Here is an 18,006-nt window from a genome sequence, read left to right as displayed (position 1 = left end):
ACATTAAGCATGGCAAATATAGTATTTTTATAGCTTTCAAATGTATATCAAACTTGGTATAAAATGAAAACCTACTCTTCTTCATCAAGGAGAATGTGTCTTCCACTCTTCTTTTTACAGATGAATTTTTCAAAATCCCTTTTGCCTGTGTAAAGATAGAGAATACAACAACTACTTATATGCTCATTTAGTTTTACGCTAAACATCATTGCTTCAAGCCTGCCTAGTTTTCTTAGGATCAAGCTGGCAGAATAGGATATGTGAGATTAAGTACCGCATGAGTATTGCAAAACATCGAGGAGCTCTGTACCCATATAGGTAGTAGGAAGAATTCCTTTAGAAAACCATGGAAGCTGGTGGTGACTTGCAATACCCGTTTATTGTACAGCAGACAACACTTTATTCCTTACAATACCAGCTCATATTATCACCATTCCAATTAACTGCTTAAATCCATGGTGTCTTGCTATTCCACATGAAAAAGATAATAGGGTTACAGAAATGAAGCATAAAAATAGACTCTGTAGTGCAAAATAAAACACAACAAAAAGCGCTTTAAAATGTGAGCAAAAAGAATGAATCAGTTTAATGTAAATCAGATTTAAAATGCTGTAGCTTAAAACCTGTAGAAACATGCAGAGCGATTCTATCCTTCCTGTTATGACTAATAGCATGGAAAAAAACAAACATGCTGCCATAAATAGGGAAACTGATCTGGAGCATACACACTAGTTTTCATTATTTAAAATGCAGCTGCAATTATGCTCTATGACCTGCTTTTAACCAAGGCTGCTGGCTCTAATCAGTTATTACAGATGGGAATCTATGTCATTTTATTATTACAGGCGACTAGACATGTCACAGCTTGTATGTAATAAGCAAATTAAAGACTGGCTTTCATTCAGGGATTTCAGGCTTCCGTGTATTGGTTGTATTAGAATATTCACTTAAACACTATGAAAGCGAGTGATTTCATATCCAGCACTGGTGGAAAAACAGAGGACTGGATGTACAACGTGCAAAATAGTGCCTCGCAAATTGCGAGTCTTTCGCAACTCGCAATATGCGAGGCGCTATTATGCATGTACAACAGTGTCATTACACTGTTTTGTGATTCCCAATGGGGTCGCAAATTGCGAGGCTCATTAATATTAATGAACCTCTAGCAATTTGTGAGCCCATTGGGAATGCCAGCCCTCCCAGGGATGGTGGCCTGCTGGGCTCAGCAGACCTTCATGTCTGGGACTGCTTTTTAATAAAGCAGCTTTTTTTCTTTTAAATAAAGTCCGTTTTCCTTAAAGGAAAATAGGATGCATTTAAAAAAAAGTAAAAAATGTAACATTTTCGTTTCGTTAATTAATGGCAGGCAGTGGTCCCTGGGACCACTGCCTGCCCTTAAAAATATTTTCTCCTGCATTTGCAAAGGGGAAGGGGTCCCCTTGGGACCCCTTCCCTTTTGCGACCCCATTACCACCCTCTCGAATTGAAAAGGGCGGTAATTTGAAAGTGTTTTGCGACTGCAATGGCGGTCGCAAAACATTTGTACATGGGGTTGCGCTCGTTATAAGGAAGGGAACACCCCTTCCTAATAGCGACTTGGAATTCCAAAATAGCGAGTCGCAAATACATTACAACTCGCAATTTTGGAATGGGACATACCCCCTACTGGTTTTTGCATGCACAAACTGGTTCGCAAACCTGTTTGCGCATGCAAAAAACGTCGTACATCTGGCCCAGAGTTTAAAATGATACATACAAGAAAACATTACTCTAAAAATTAATGAAATAGGATCATGGATAAATCAGTGCTGCAAACATGTTTCAAATGTACCAACTACAGTGCAAATGTAGCACAAAGTTCACTATCTATCTTTTGCTATAGTAACTAGGTAAATGAAAAGAAGTTATAACACAAAGCAATACTTCTGATGGATATTCTATTCTTCAAATATACTGTGAGAAAACATGGTTATCTGTTGGTGCCACAGCCCTAGCCCTGCATACAATTGGCTGGTAAGAGTTCCACCACCTTAGCTGTGGGTGAAGGCAGAGCCACAAGCGGTGCCAGTGAGAATATTTGGATACTGATGTCCTTGGAAAGATACCACTCAAAATCAATCTCTGCCTCTACAGGCAGCATTGGTGGAAAATCTCTCTACAAATAAGGTAAAGAACAAGTTACTTAAATCCGTTAACACGGTTTCTGGTATATACTGTTTGTCCCTGAAGATTCCTCACCTCTCACTTTGTTACTATTCCCAAGTAGTCAAACTGGATTCAGAAACTTCGTAGCAGAACTCTTGCAATCCAGCAGGTGATGCTGTGCGAATCCTAATCAAACTTGTTCTGCTCAGGAAGAGACTAGCAGAGCCGTGTATAAGCGTGACCCATGCATGATGATGTCTGTTACTTGGTTGGGCTGACTGTGCGCTCAGACGCAGAGCACATCTGCAAACTAGCATGACCGGTATGCAGATTTCTAGATCACAACCTTTTGAGATGGAAGAGTCCAGTTCCTAAATGTGAGGGCTGGTGAGGAATCTACAGTCAGAACGATTATCCCAAAGTTGGAGTGTAACCAAAGGTAAGTAACTTGGTCTTCTGATTGATAGTTCCAACCACAGATTCCTCACACTGTGAATAGATACCATAGCAGTACCTGGCTGGTGAGCTGGCTCATACAAAAAAGTCTTGCAGGACCAATAGAGAAAAATGCCCATCTCAAAGGACAGGAATGTCAGGGCAGTATTGCTTTGTAAACATGTTTGTTGACATCCACGTAGTCACCTGACAAATATACAAGGAAGCCCCTCTGCATGTCAACTTAGTGGTCGCAGCTTTGTCTCTAATGGATTGGTCTTCCAGAGGCTGCTTTGTAACCAATGCGTAGCAGATCTCGATACAGAGCACAATCCGTCAAGAGAAGGTCTACTTTTGCATTGTCTTTTTTCCCCAGCAAACGTCACAAGGAGCTGATCATCCAGCTGATTTTACTTGGTGTGATCAATGTAAAAACGAAGTGCCCTCTCGGGGTCCAAACAATGGGGTCCAAATGATGTGAGTCTCTCTTCCACATTCGAGACATTAAGTGGAGCAAAGAAAGCTCGGAGCATCATAGCATTGTCCAACGTGAAACGGTGTTATCACTTTTGCCAGAAGAGAAGCTTGGGTCCTCAGCACTAGCTTATCTGGGAAGCATGTGGTATGGGGTGGTTGGATAAAAGAGTCTTAAGAACAGGATACTTACATTTGGTAACACTTTTTTTGCTACACACTATGTAACCACAAATTCCTCACGTTCGAATATTCCCCAGGTGTCACCAGACAGGAAAACCAATAGACAGGACACCTTTGGGAAGCACATTTTTCTTCCACCAGCCCAGGTGTGTGGTCTGTGAACACTTCATGCCTCTTAGGCCATTGCTTCCATGCATTGTGGGACTGGGTTGCACAGCTGCCTCCCATAATTCCAGAAGAGGACTGCGCCATCCTCAACCAAGCCCTTGTGAATGGTCGCGATGCAGCAAAGTTCACCATCAGGTGCCAGCTGGACACAACAAACTTATTAGGTAGAGCCATGGCTTCTACAATGACGCTGCGTCATGCCTGGTTGCTCTTTAGTGGGTTCTGGGGAAATGGCCAGGCGTCCTCTTCAATGGGTCCACCTATTTGAAGACAGAGCTGCCACAGCGCTCGATCGCTTTCGAGAGAGCAGGTCTACCGCCAGATCTCTCGGGATTTCTCTATCTACCCTGTTTCAGCAGCGGTCCTTTCGAACCTACCGTGGACGTGGTCAGGGAACCTATGATCCTGGGGAATATTCTAAGGTGAGGAATTTTCTGGTTAGAAGTCTGTAACAGAAGTTGGCTCACATGCCAAGCTGAAGTTATGGTAATCAAGAAGACCATTTCGAGAGCCAGGAGAGCTAATGGAAATCTATGCATCGACTCAAAGGGAGTACCCCTTAAAACATAAGTACCACATTTAAACCCTAATATGGCATTACCAAAAGCTTTTGTGGAAATAAATGCTGCACATCTTTCAAAAATCTCATCACAACTGGTGATCCAGCAACCACAAAAAACACACTGGGCTGATATGTGGCATTTACCAGTGGAAACGCAAATCTTTGGTGGGCCAGGGAGAAAACAAACAACAAAACATCTGACAACTTGGCCTGCAGAGGGTCCAGCTGATGGGTGCCGCACCAAACCACAAATCTGTCCCAGAAATTGGCGTACATAGATTTTGCAGAGGGATGTCTAACCACCAAAATGACATCAACTACTTCAAGTTAAATTAGGTCAGCTTCAACCACTCAGTTGGCAAGCATGGAGATTGTTCAGGTCTGGGTACAAGACCCTGTCCTGCTGCTGCGACAGAAGGTTCCCCAGCTTGATCAGAGGACAAATACTCATGCCTAGGATTTCTGGTTGCCACACTCTCCTGATCCAATTTAGTGCCACTACGAAGACTTGGCCCCAGTCGTTCCTGACCTTTAGAACTTGGGGCAGAAGAGACAGCAGCTGGAAGGGAATACAAGGATCCTGCCCTTGGTGGAATGAGTATCTGAGGTCTCAGTGGTGGCAAAAAGATTGAGCCAAGGTTCTCCCTAGTGATGGAAAATGCAATGGCCACCTCCAGGTGTAACTGCTATTCATGGTCCATTAGGCATCCGCGGCTGGGATTGCTTACCCTGACGTTTAAAGATCCTGTCAGGTGGTTCATCACCAGAGAAATTCCCTGGCGGTCAAGCCACTTCCAGAGGCACAGAACCACCTGGCTTAGGACCCAAGACCCCACCATGCCTCTTTGCAGTACCTCTTGGCGGTGGTGTCTATAAGCACCTGCACCAGCCTTCCTTGGATGGTGGACAGGAAGGCCTTCAATGCCAAGTGAACTGACTACATCTCCAACAAATTGATGTGGAGTCTAGCTTCCACCACTTTCCCCAATGGCTTACCCTACCCATAAGCGATGCATCTGATACCAATATCAAATTTGGGTGGAGTAAGGAGAGAATGTGGTGTAGCGGCCAGAGCTGCAGACTTGGGAGCTGGGGATCAAGGTTTGATTCTTGGTGTCGGTGCAACATCCTGTGCACATCATTTTATCTCCCCTACCTACGGACGGCGCCTGATACCCACACAGGTGATAAGCCGTGCTATATAAATCTACAGACTAAACTAAACTAAGGAGAGGGTCTGCCACTGACCCAATCCCTGTCCAGCAGCCACCACTGTGGATCTCCTGCAGTCTTCTCCAAAATCTGGACCCAATCTGATAGATTTCCCTGGTGCTGAACCCCTTGGGACTTAAGATCCTACTGCACAGCCTGCATATGCCATCTGGCATGTTTCACAAGTAGGATGCAGGAAATCAGCAATCCCGGTAGCCTTGCATTCATCTACACTGAACTCCAGGATAGAGGCTGAAACATCAGGATCATAGCACAAATGTACTAGACTCTCTGCTCCTGGGGAAAGGCACAAACCCCTACTGTACGCAGAATGGTTCAGATGAATTGGAGTGTCAGCAAAGGTGAGACTTTGGCTCACTAATACTAAACCCCAACAATATTAAGGGGTTAGCTGCTTGAGAGAGTCCTACTTGAACAATCAGCAGTAGAGGTATGGGAAGACTGGTACACCAGACCTCTGAAGTTGTGCTATGACCACTGCCATCAGGAACACCTGAGGGGCACTGATGAGGCCAAAAGAGAAAACCGCAAACTGAAAACGCTCCCGGTGTCTGTGCCAAAAATACTGTGCTGTTTCTAGGCTCTGTCTAGAGTAAAGGGCAAGGTATCTGAATCAGATGGGTTGCAGGATAGCTGCACCCCAGCAGGATATGGGAAATGCCTCTGTCAATGTCGGATGGGTTGTGCCTCCTATTCCAGTATCGGCGTTGATGCGGAATGAACCGGTGCAGGAAGCAGAGCAAGGATCAAAGTCGGCATCTGGCTGGTACAAACCTCAAAGTGGGTTCAGAGGGAACAGACAATGTAGAGGGCAGACCCACCGGCTGAAGTTGGACCCGAAGCCCTTGTGGATCTCTGGGATTGGAGATGTTCCAGTAGCACAAGTTACTTACCTTTGGTAACGATATATCTGTAAGAAACAGTAGTTAGTATTAGATTCCTTACCTTAGAATATCCCCAGGCGTCAGACTGGATCCGGAAAATTTTGCGTACCAGTAACCCTGCGCGTCGGTAGGTGTCGTCTGCGGCACCATGTCCGTCGACCGCGCCGGGATGATGTCGTCGGAGTACTTAGATGCCGCCCTTGCGTGCTGACGTCAGTTCTTATACATAGCTTTTCCGCGCCAGAAACGCAGAGCCATGATAAAAACCAACACTGGTGCCATGAAACTAGGGCCCTGAAAGGGGATGACCTTATCCCTAGATATCGGTTCGCAGAACGGGGAGGATGGGTGGGGCGGTACGGAATCTAATACTAACTACTGTTTCTTACAGATATATTGTTACCGAAGGTAAGTAACTTGTGCATCTGAAAGAAACAGGTTAGTATTCGATTCCTTACCTTAGAATAGATACCCCAGCAATACCAACCCCGGAGGTGGGTCTGCAAACCAATGATCACACCAGAAAGTCCTGGAGAACGGAACGGCCAAAGACGCCATCTCTCTGGACTTGGCTGTCCAGGCAGTAGTGTCCTGCGAACGTGTGCAGCGAGGCCCACGTAGCTGCCTGACAGATATCCTGCAAGGGGACTCCCAGACCCAGGGAAGTAGTAGCCGCCGTGGCCCGGGTGGAATGGGCCCTCAACCCAACAGGAGGCTCCTTTTTAGCCAAAGAGTAGCATACCTTGATGCACAACACGACCCACCGAGAGATGGTCCGCTTGTGCACCACCCGACCTTTCTTAGCGCCCACGTAACCAACAAAGAGTTGGCCATCCACCCGGACTGGAGTGTGTGATCCAGATAGAAAGAGAACGCACGTTTTGGGTCCAGATGGTGGAGCCTCTCTTCCTCTTTCGAGGGATGCTGAGGCGGAAAGAAGGTGGGCAAAGTGATGGACTGCCCGATGTGGAAGGCTGTGACCACCTTGGGCAGGAAAGAGGGTCGCGTCCGCAACACAACTTTGTCCGTATGGACAGAAAGGAAAGGAGGTTTAGAGGAAAGAGCCTGGAGCTCACTCACCCTCCTGGCAGAGGTGATGGCAACCAGGAATGCAGTCTTTAGAGGAAAGAGACGAAAAGGACAGTTATGAAGTGGCTCGAAAGGAGCGCACATCAGATACGTCAGAACAAGGTTCAAGTCCCACTGAGGCATCACAAAAGGAACATTCTATCACTTCTGGTTCGTGCACACTCACTGCTTTCCCTACAGTCAGTCAGAGTGAGTTTCTTTCCTTAATGGGCAAAATCAAAACGGGATCTCCATTAGATCTTCTGCCCGCCAAGTCAGTTAATTCCCTGAGCCACCTGCTATGTCCCATGATCCAGACATTAATGAATCTCTCCCTCAAGGAGGGCCGAGTACCCTCAGAATGGAAGAGGGCCATTGTAAATCCCATCCGCAAGAACGCTGCTCTCCCATGGTCAGATTTATCCAACCTCCGCCCCATTTCCCTTCTGCCTCATCTCAGCAAGATGATTGAAAAGCATGTTAACACCTACTTATCAAATTTCATCGAGGTGCCGGGAGGGCTGGACCACTCCCAATCAGGATTTAGACCCAACTATAGCACTGAATCGGCGCTCCTCTCTGTGACAGATTCCATCAGAATGTCGCAAGATAAGGGGGGCTCTATGATTCTAGTGCTGTTGGATCTATCCGCAGCCTTCAACACCATATCGCATGAAATACTGCTTAGTCGTCTGCAAGAGGTTGGGGTAGGAGGTCTGGCCCTGCAATGGTTTGAGAGCTTTCTATCAGGTTGCTCACAAAGTGTCAACCTGGGTTCCTTCCGTTCCTCGCTGGTGGACCTTACTAAGGGGGTTCCACAGGGCTTGTGTTTGAGCCCCACACTTTTTAACGTGTATGTGTCCCCCCTGGCTGATCTGGTGAGAGCACATGGATTTATTCCGGTGTCGTACGCTGATGATACTCGGCTTTTATTCCCATTTCAGACTCTCACTCCCGCAATTAAACATTCTTTTGCGGAGGGGATGAAAGCAGTATCTCGCTGGATGGCCTTCAATTTCCTACAATGTAATGTGGGGAAAACCGAGGCCATGCTGTTTGGGGAGGCCCACTCCTGTGGGCACCAGATTGGTGGCCTCTGGACTTGGGGCCTGTCCCCAGTCCCAAACAGACTGTGAAAAATCTCTGCGTACGCCTGGATCAGGGTCTCTCTTTAAGGGAACACGTGAATCAGACGACTGGATCCTGTTTTCGGGTAATTGGTCTCCTGAGACGCGTGTTCCTTTTCCTTCCCGACATCTTTAGAAAGACCCTTGTTCAAGCCCTTGTAATTAGCCGCTTGGACAACTGTAATGGCCTACTTCTATCAGTGAATTGTGCTTAGTAGGCTGCAAGTGGCCCAAAACACAGCGGCTAGGCTGGTCCTTAATGCTCCGCCTAGAACTCCGTCCCGCCCCCTCTTGGATAAACTCCACTGGCTTCCTATCCGACAACGGATTACATTTAAAACTTGTTTCACCATCTATAAAAGCATCAATGGGTCAGGTCCTCTGTACCTGGCCGAAAAGTTTATTCCGTATAAACCAGGTCGTACTCTTCGCTTCAGCAATCAGTTCTTGCTGCAGATTCCATCGATCAAAAAAGCATGAATGGGAGGTCGAGCACTATCATTCTTGGGTCCTAGTCTATGGAATAAATTACCCCTCAATTTGAGACAATGTAATAACTTCCTAAATTTTTGAAAGTGACTGAAAACATTCCTGTTTCAGGCACCCTAAATCTCTGTAATATCTTTAGAGCATTGTCCTGTAGCCGGAGGCGAACCAAGCGCGGAGTCGAAGTCCAGTGCTATATAAGCCTTTAAATAAATGAATAAATAAAAACGTGAGTAATGCCCTTCAAAAACCTATTTACAACTGGGGACTTGAACAAAGAGGGCTGATCAGGGAGCCTTAAGAAGGCGGAAAGAGCAGAGAGGTAGCCCTCGATAGTGCCCAGAGCAGAGCCCTACAGGACAAGAGAAAGAAGAAAGAGGAGAACCATGCCACAAATTTGTTCCACCTGCAGGCGTATACCGATTTTGTGGAGGGACGCTTAGCTGCCAGAATCACATTACAGACTTCAGGAGGCAAATCAAAAGGCCTCAACTACCGCCGCTCAATCTCCACGCATGTAAGTGGAGACTGGACAGGTTCAGGTGGAGGACCGTCCCCTGCTGCTGCGACAGAAAGTCCTCCTGAAGAGGCAGACAAATCGGGGGATCGACAGACATGCTGAGTAGCTAGGGATACCAGTATCTACGTGCCCAGTCCGAAGCCACAAGGATGACTTGGACCCGGTTGCCCCTGATCTTCTTCAGCACTCTCCAGCTCCACTCGTGACGAAAAGCGTCCCGAGCGAGTGCCGCCTTGGAAATTCCAACGCGCAGAACTGATGACATTGCGCGTTCTCTTCTTTGGCGAATAGATCTAACCAAGGCTCTCCCCACTGCTGAAAGAGGCCTTGCGCCATGTCAGAGTTCAGAAGCCATTAGTGATCCATCATGCATCGACGGCTGAGTTCCTCCGCCCTGGCGTTCAGGGAACCTGCCAGGTGTTGAACCACCAGGGTCACGCCCTGATGTTCCAGCCACTGCCAGAGGCGCAGAGCCTCCTGGCATAGGGTCCACGACCCCACCCTGCCCTGTTTGTTGAAGTACCACATGGCGGTAGTGTTGTCCGTGAACACCTGCACTACACTCCCCCGTACAGAGGGGAGGAATGCCTTCAGTGCAAGCCGGATCGCCCGCAGCTCCAAAAGGTTGATGTGGAGCCGGGACTCTGCCGGAGACGAGAGGCCTCTGATGTCGGCCTCTCCCATGTGACCCCCAAGTCCTGGAGGGACGCGACCGTCACAACTACGTGCTCCGGTTGGGGTAGGGAGAGGGATCTGCGGCTGACCCAATTGCGGTCCGTGAGCCACCACTGCAACTTTCTTGCAGTGCCCTCCGAGATCAAGACATGGTTGGACAAGTTGCCCTGATGCTGGGCCCACTGAAACTTCAGGTCCCACTGCAGAGCCCGAATCCGCCACCTGGCGTGATGCACCAGAAGGATGCAGGAGGCCATCAGCCCCAGAAGCCGCAGCGTCAACCTGACCGATACTCGGGATTACGACTGAAAGTTCAGAATCAGAGCCTGAATATCCCAAACCCGTTGTTCCGGAGGATAAACCCGAAACTGCGACGAGTCAAGAACCGCTCCGATGAAGAGGAGCTTCTGAGAGGGACACAGGTGTGACTTCGGCACATTGATGGAGAACCCCAGAAGGTGCAGGAGGTCGGCCGTAGTCTGGAGGTGGCTGACGACTGTCTGGGGCGAGCCAGCCTTCAACAACCAGTCGTCGAGGTAGGGGAAGACTGAAACCCCCTAGCATGCGACCACCGCCATCACTTTCGTGAACACCCGTGGGGCGCTGGGAAGGCCGAAGGGAAGCACGGTAAACTGAAAGTGCTCATGGCCTAACGTGAACCGCAGGTAACGCCAGTGGGCCGGCAGGACGGGGATGTGGAAATATGCGTCCTGCAAGCCCAACGCTACCATCCAGTCTTCTGGGTCCAGGGTAGCTAGGACCTGAGCCAAAGTCAGCATCTTGAACTTCTCCTTCCGGAGGAAGCCGTTGACGTTCTGCAGGTCCAAGATAGGGCCTAGGCCCCCTTTGCCCTTCTTGGGAGCCAGAAAGTAGTGGGAGTAACAACCACACCCTACTTCTGGCCCAGGAACACGCACAATGGCCCCCTTGGCCAAGAGGGCCATAACTTCCTCTCGCAGAAGATTCAAGTGATCCCCCGACACGCGGTGGTACTGCGATGGCATGGCTGGAGGGGTCGCCTCAAAGGGGAGGGAGTAGCCCATTTGGACGATTTGCAGCACCCACCTGTCCGAAGTGATGTTGTGCCAGTGAAGGAGGTGATGTCGTACCCTGCCCCCCACTGGTGTCATGTGGGCCTGAAAGCTCGGACTAGGAAGGCTTTGAGGCGGATGCTGCAGGGGTGGATGTGGACTGACCTCGCCATTGTCCCCGGGCACCACCACGGCAGTTACCACGTCCGCCACTGCGCTGGATATTAGTATGCGGCCCATGGCTGGCAGGACGTGTGGGGGCGCCCCTTCCATGGCCACGAAAAGAGTGAAAGACAGCAGAGGCCAAAGAGGCGACGGTTATCAAACAACATGTCCATAAGGGTGTTTTGGACATCAGCCGAAAAGTTGGCGGACCTCAGCTAGGCGTGGCGATGAATTACCACCGTCGTTGTCATCGCTCTACCTAGTCTGTTGTATCCAGTCCACATCGAATGGAATACTGTGCCGCATCTCAACCCTCCGCAAGGGCTTGGGCGAGTTTAGTCCGGGCCTCCTCCGGACATTTTTGCAGCACGGCCGCGACCGTGTCCTACAGAGAGTGGGTATAACGGCCCAAGAGGCACGCGGTGTTAACGGATCGCAACCCCAAACTTAGTGAGGAGAACATCTTCTTGCCATACTGTTCGTACCTCTTGGATTCCTGATTGGGGGGAGCCATCGGGAATGCGGTCTGGGAGTTAGAGGCCTGTATGACCAGGCTGTCGAGGGTGGGGTGGGTGGACAGGAAGCAAGGGTCGCCCGGAGCCAGGCGGTGGCATCTGGCCACGTTCCTATCTACAGGGGGACCTGTAGCAGGCCAGGACCAGGTGCCCAAAAGAACGTCAGATAAGGCCTCATTGAACGGCAGCAGAGGCTCCGAGGAGCTTGCCTGTGGTTTAAGGACCTCAGTGAGGAGGTTTGTCCTCACGGCCGCGACGGGGAGTTCAAGGGATAAGGCCTTGGCCGCCCGCGTCAACACAACACTATAGGCAGCCCCCTCCTCCGTAGCCACGGTGGGAGGGGAGACAAAACCAGTGTCTGGCGAAGTGTCCAGACCACTGGCATCCCCAAGCTCACCTGCCCAGTCCTGATAAGGCTGGCACTCACGTGCCAGAGGGTCCTCAGACCCCTCCCAATCCTCCTCACCACCCATCTCCTGATACTCAGGGTCAAAGGATGGGGCCGGTTCATATAAGTAAAAATCTCCTAGCGGCATCGAATACGGCGCTGAGCGGCGCCGGACCCGAATCGAGGGTAGGACCAGGGACGACGTCGTCCGGTAACGGCGTCTGGGGCAACACCCTGGGGGCCGGCGCCGGCCAGGTCGTAAGGTCGACCGGCGACGACCCGGATCCGGAACCAGATCCAGCAAGACCCTGCGGCATCGGGACCGAAGTCGCTGACAATGCTGGGGCCGAAGCACCCGGCCCGCTTGAGGACCCAGTCGGGGCCGTTTGGCCCGAAGGCGCCGCGGAACCCGACGGAGGAGTGAGCGACCTCATGGCCACGAGGAAGGCCTCGATCTCTTCCGGCGTCACGTCCTGCCCAGGGACCGGCGGGTATGGAGCAGGCTGCAACCCCTGCGGCTCTGGCGGAGCAGCTTGGGCTTTGTCGACCAAACCCCCGGCCATGTCAGAAGAGCGATGACGCCTCTTCGACTTCTTGTGTCTCTTACCTGAGGACTTGGAGCCAGAGGAATGGTGTCGACTCCCAGAGCTATGATGACTCTGGCCCTGCGACCGGTCCCTCAACCTCCTTCTGGACCGAGACCTCGAACGGCGCGGGGCCGACTGCCGGAGCTCGAGGCGCTTGCGGGACCGCTCCTTCGCTGTCAAGGCTCGGCAGTCGGGGCACGACTTGTCATCGTGGTCGGGGGCAACACCATGGGGGCCGGCGCCGGCGAGGTCGTAAGGTCGACCGGCGACGACCCGGATCCGGAACCAGATCCAGCAGGACCCTGCAGCATCGGGACCGAAGTCGCTGACAATGCTGGGGCCGAAGCACCCGGCCCGCTTGAGGACCCAGTCGGGGCCGCTTGGCCCGAAGGCGCCGTGGAACCCGACGGAGGAGTGAGCGACCTCATGGCCACGAGGAAGGCCTCGATCTCTTCCGGCGTCACGTCCTGCCCAGGGACCGGCGGGTATGGAGCAGGTCGCAACCCCTGCGGCTCTGGCGGTGCCGCGTGGGCTTTGTCGCCCAAACCCCCGGCCGCGTCATAAGAGCGATGACGCCTCTTCGACTTCTTGTGTCTCTTACCTGAAGACTTGGAGCCCGAGGAATGGTGTTGACTCCCGGAGCTATGACGACTCTGGCCCTGCGACCGGTCCCTCGACCTCCTTCCGGACCGGGACCTCGAACGGCGCGGGCCGACTGCCGGAGCTCGAGGCGCTTGCGGGACCGCTCCTTCGATGTCAAGGCTCGGCAGTCGGGGCACGACTTGTCATCGTGGTCGGGCCCCATGCAATGCAGACACCCGCGATGGGGGTCGGTAACCGACATCAGCCGGTTGCAGTCGATGCAGGGTTTGAACCCGGGCATCCCTACCGGCACCGTCTGAGTCGTTCGACTAGAAAAACAGATCAAAAGATCCAAAAAGTTTAGTCAAAAATGGACTAAAGGGTACCACTTTCTCCGGACCTGCGCTTGCTGGCGCAGAAAAAAGAACTGACGTCAGCGTGCGAGGGCGGCGTCTAAGTACTCTGACGACGTCATCCCGGCGCCAACGACGGACGCGGAGCCGCAGACGATGCCTACCGACATGCAGGGGTACTGCTACGCAAAATTTTCCTGATCCAGTCAGATGCCTGGGGATATTCTAAAGTAATGAATCTAATACTAACCTGTTTCTTTTAGATGGAGTTGGTAAAGTGATGAAGATTTGCAGTATGACCTCACAAAAGGCCTCAACCTGCTGTGAAGTCACCGAAAGATCTGGTATCTTGGGGTGCATTGGGACCAAGCTTGGAATTGGCTCCAATGGAAATCAGGAAGAAGACCAGGAGGCATGTTGACAATGTTGTGCCTTTTCTGGTGTTCAAGAATGGTGGGTTGGGGAAGCGCCCTGTTTGGACTTCTTGTGTTTCTTTTTAGACCCACCCAATACCTTCGACTGCAACAAAGATCTGCCACGTGCAGACTTCAAGTGCTGGAACAGGTCCTTCCTTTCCGTTCATCTGATTACAGTCATCGTAGTCCTGGAGTTGTGTCCTGAACTGAGTCACCACAGGCATACCTTGTGGGTGCTGTAACAGGCATCTGCTTGTGACAATCTCTACAACGCTTTAATCCTATCTTTTTAGGAGGTGAAATACCTTGCACATTTTTTGAAGAAAAATTAAGGAAAAAAACTTGAGAAAAGATGAAAAAGAAGTTCTGGATCCTCACCTGAAGGCGTGGAAAGAAACACTCTGACGTAAGTGCAATAGGTGGTGATTACACAGAGCTCGGCTCGTCATTTTTGGAGCGGAATGAGGTCGAGGCAGTGCTGCACAACCCAAACTACCGGCATGCAGGAGTATGTACATTTCAACTATTAGCCGTATAAGCATACATTCATGCTAAGAAATATATTTCTGTACTAGGTATAGTCTATCTACCTCACTATGCTGATCCAGAATTCAGTCAATGAGGTGGATTTACTTCCTGCACAATCCAATCTCGCTTAGATTTTGCTTATGAAAGAGCGGATTAAAGAAAATAACCTTCTGAAGATGCCAAAGCAGGAAATGTAGTCAACCTCTAAGCTGGTTCTTTCATACATTCACATGACTGAATCATGTTAGCCAACAATATACTTAGAGGTAAGTGAGAAGAGTCTCACCATATTCAAAAAGATGTTGCAACTCCTTTCTAACCTGAAGGTTCAGGCAATGTCTGGTAACAGATGTAGGAGGTCTTTCATGTTGCAGCTTTGCAAGCCTCTTGAGGGGTTGTACTGGCATTTGCCTCAACTCCTCGTGTAGTATGCAGTTATTTAACTCACCGTAATAGAATGACATTGTGGTGCATGCAGTTTACAGTGCCCCGTGTGATGACTGTAGGATCTTTCTTCGGGTGCTACAAAGCGTAAACCATTTACCTGTTGCGTGAAATTATATTGTTTTATCCATATCAAATCTCAAGCACCGCTTGATAGCAAGGTACAAATAAAGCACTCTGCTGCTCGCCCAGAATTCGGATAAATGCTGGTAAGATGACAACTCCTTGAGGAGAAAACAAATTGGTTCTTTTGGAATAAACTTCGGATTGGTCTTTAGACCAATCTTATCTTTGGTGAAGTCTAAATATGGTTCTTTAATAGATTAAACCTGTATTTTGCTGAATTGATCATACACAACAAAGCTGTTTTTCAGGTTATGAATTTGATGTTTGCCCTGTGGATTGATTCAAAAGGGTGGCCCATCAGTTTGTTTAGTTTCTACACCGGTGTCAGTTTGATGAATGGTGGGTATGAACAAACAAGTTACTTACCTTCAGTGACACATCGTATGAATGAACAAGTTACTTACCTTCAGTGACACATCTTCTGGTGGATACTCGAACCACATATTCCTTTAGAATATCCCCAGGTGCCAGACTGGATCTAGAGATCTTTCTTAAAAGCGCTCCTGCGCAAAGGAAGGAGAGGTAGCAGTGGGAATGCATACAAGAGCCCCTTGAAGAGATCTAGCCAAGGCATTCCACACTGATCGAAGATGCTGTACATATGTCAGAGATAGCGCTTAAATGATAAACTTGATAGAAGACATGACGTTTGACACTAATACTGAGTCATTCAAAACCATAGAAATCACTGCATCATACACTAAAATACCACCGCAAAAAGACATTCTCATCATTAAGCAGATACTTGAAGCATGTCTCAGACTGTTGACATTTACCACTGAGTTTATTACAGAACTTTTGACAATTGCCTTGACCACCAATTACAAATATGGGAACCCCTATTACCAGCAATATGGCAACACTTCAATGATGGCCGTTTTCGCCACAAACCTGGCAACATTTATGTAGACGCCCTTACGCATCAGTTTGTACTTAAAGAATCTAATCCATACAAACTGTTTATGGTCTGAAGTGAATCAGCATCTAGATTATACTAAATTGTCACATACCTCAACAAGACACAACTTAAAGAAAAGTTATGTACCTTCGGTAAACAATAGATCTGTAAGAAACATAGGTTAGTTATAGATTCCTTACCTTAGAATTACCCCCAGGCGTCAAACTGAATCCGGAGAATTTTTCATCAGCTGTACCACTTCACATTGGAAGGTGTCGTCGGTCCACTCTGTGTTTGTTGTCCGCATCGTGGTCGTAGGGATGACGTCGCAGTAGCTACATAGTCGCCGACCTTGTGCGCCGACATCAGTTCTGTACACAACTTTCCGCAGAGAAATGCAAGACACTAACCACTGGTGCACAAAACTAGGGCCATGAAAGGATGCCCTTAACCCTAGAAGTCAGTTCGCAGAACGGGGAGGATGGGTTGGCTGGTAAGGAGTCTAGCTAACCTATGTTTCTTACAGATATATTGTTACCGAAGGTAAGTAACTTTTTCATCTGAAAGAAACAGTTAGTTATAGACTCCTTACCTTAGAATAGATACCCCAGCAATACCAACCCCGGTGGTGGGTCTGCAAACTAAGTTCACACCAGAAAGTCCTGGAAAACAGAACGGCTAAAGAAGCCGTCTCTCCGGACATGGCTGTCCAGGCAGTAGTGTTTAGTGAACGTCTGCAACAATGTCCACGTAGCTGCCTGACAGATGTCATTTAGGGGGACTACTCCTCCCAAAGCAGTGGTAGCTGCCGTCGATCTGGTGGAATGGGGGCGCATTCCCACTGGAGGCTCCTTCTTTGCCAAAGAATAGCAGGCTTTGATGCACAGAAAGACCCACCAAGAAATGGCCCATTTGTGCACAGCTCAACCTCTCTTAGTGCCCATGTAACCAACAAAGAGCTGATTGTCCACCGGGAATTGTTTGGTGCAATCCAAGTAGAAGGAAAGCACACGTTTTGGATCCAGATGGTGGAGCTTTTCTTCCTCTTTTATAGGATGCTGAGGCAGAAAGAAGGTGGGCAAAGTGATGGTTTGGCCATTGTGAAAGAAGTAACCACCGTTGGTAGAAAGGAAGGTCTAGTTTGTAGGAAGACCTTGTCCGGATGGACAGCCAGAAAGAGAGGCTTGGAAGAAAGAGCTTGTAGCTCACTCACTCTGAGTGCAGAGGTGATGGCCACCAGAAAAGCAGTTTTCAAAGTGAGAAGCCTGGAAGGACAGTTATGCAGTGGGTCAAAGGAAGCGCACATTAGATATGTAAGAACCAAGTTCAAGTCCCACTGGGGCATTACGAAGGGAACAGGAGGAAAAAGATGAGTAATGCCCTTAAGGTATCTATTTACAATTGGGGACTTGAAAAGAGAAGGCTGATTAGGAAGCCTAAGGAAGGCTGAAGTTGCCGAAAGGTAGCCTTTTCGAGTGCTCTGTCAAGGCCCGGACACATCCAGGTCTGAAGGGTGCTCAACCCAATGTCCCTAGGGTTTCGATTTCCTTTAGTCTTGTTTATGCAATGGTCAATTCAAAAATCCATACTGTAGTGTTCAAATAAAGAAAGAAAGTCATGATACTTTACATTCATGTATTCTGAATGAAGTTGTCAACTTAATTTTGCTTTTTTCACATATAAATCATGTAAAAAAAATCATCATGTTGAAACAACATTAGCTACTATTTACAAAAACAAATGTAACAAGACCCATTGCATTTCGGGTTCCACTGAACCCTTCTTCAGAGGTTCATGAATGCTTTTTATTTTCAAACTGGATCTTCGTGACTTGAAGTTCCATGGCGTGGCACTGTAATGTAAACATTGTAGAACTATGTATAATGATTTTTTGTTTACTCCCAATGATAATACATGCAGAAGTATCTAGGATTAGCACGTCTGGCTGATTCAAAAAGATTGGTGAGTGTATGGAAGGTTATAATGTGAGGAAAGAAAGGATATTAATGTTAC

General features: G+C 48.9%; 1 protein-coding gene across 1 annotated transcript in view; it reads right to left on the bottom strand.

Moving 5' to 3' along the window:
* Positions 1 to 18,006, bottom strand: part of RTTN (rotatin) — a 1,129,552-nt gene that overhangs the window by 23,231 nt on the left and 1,088,315 nt on the right. Inside the window, exon 49 of the mRNA XM_086965450.1 lies at positions 76 to 145. Within this exon, the coding sequence (XP_086821576.1) occupies positions 76 to 145 (70 nt within the window). The remainder of the gene's footprint in view (positions 1 to 75; positions 146 to 18,006) is intronic.

This window comes from Lissotriton vulgaris, chromosome 4_1, assembly GCF_964263255.1.
Source record: "Lissotriton vulgaris chromosome 4_1, aLisVul1.2, whole genome shotgun sequence".
NCBI classification, from domain to species: domain Eukaryota; kingdom Metazoa; phylum Chordata; class Amphibia; order Caudata; family Salamandridae; genus Lissotriton; species Lissotriton vulgaris.
This window is presented reverse-complemented; position numbering and strand designations above follow the sequence as displayed.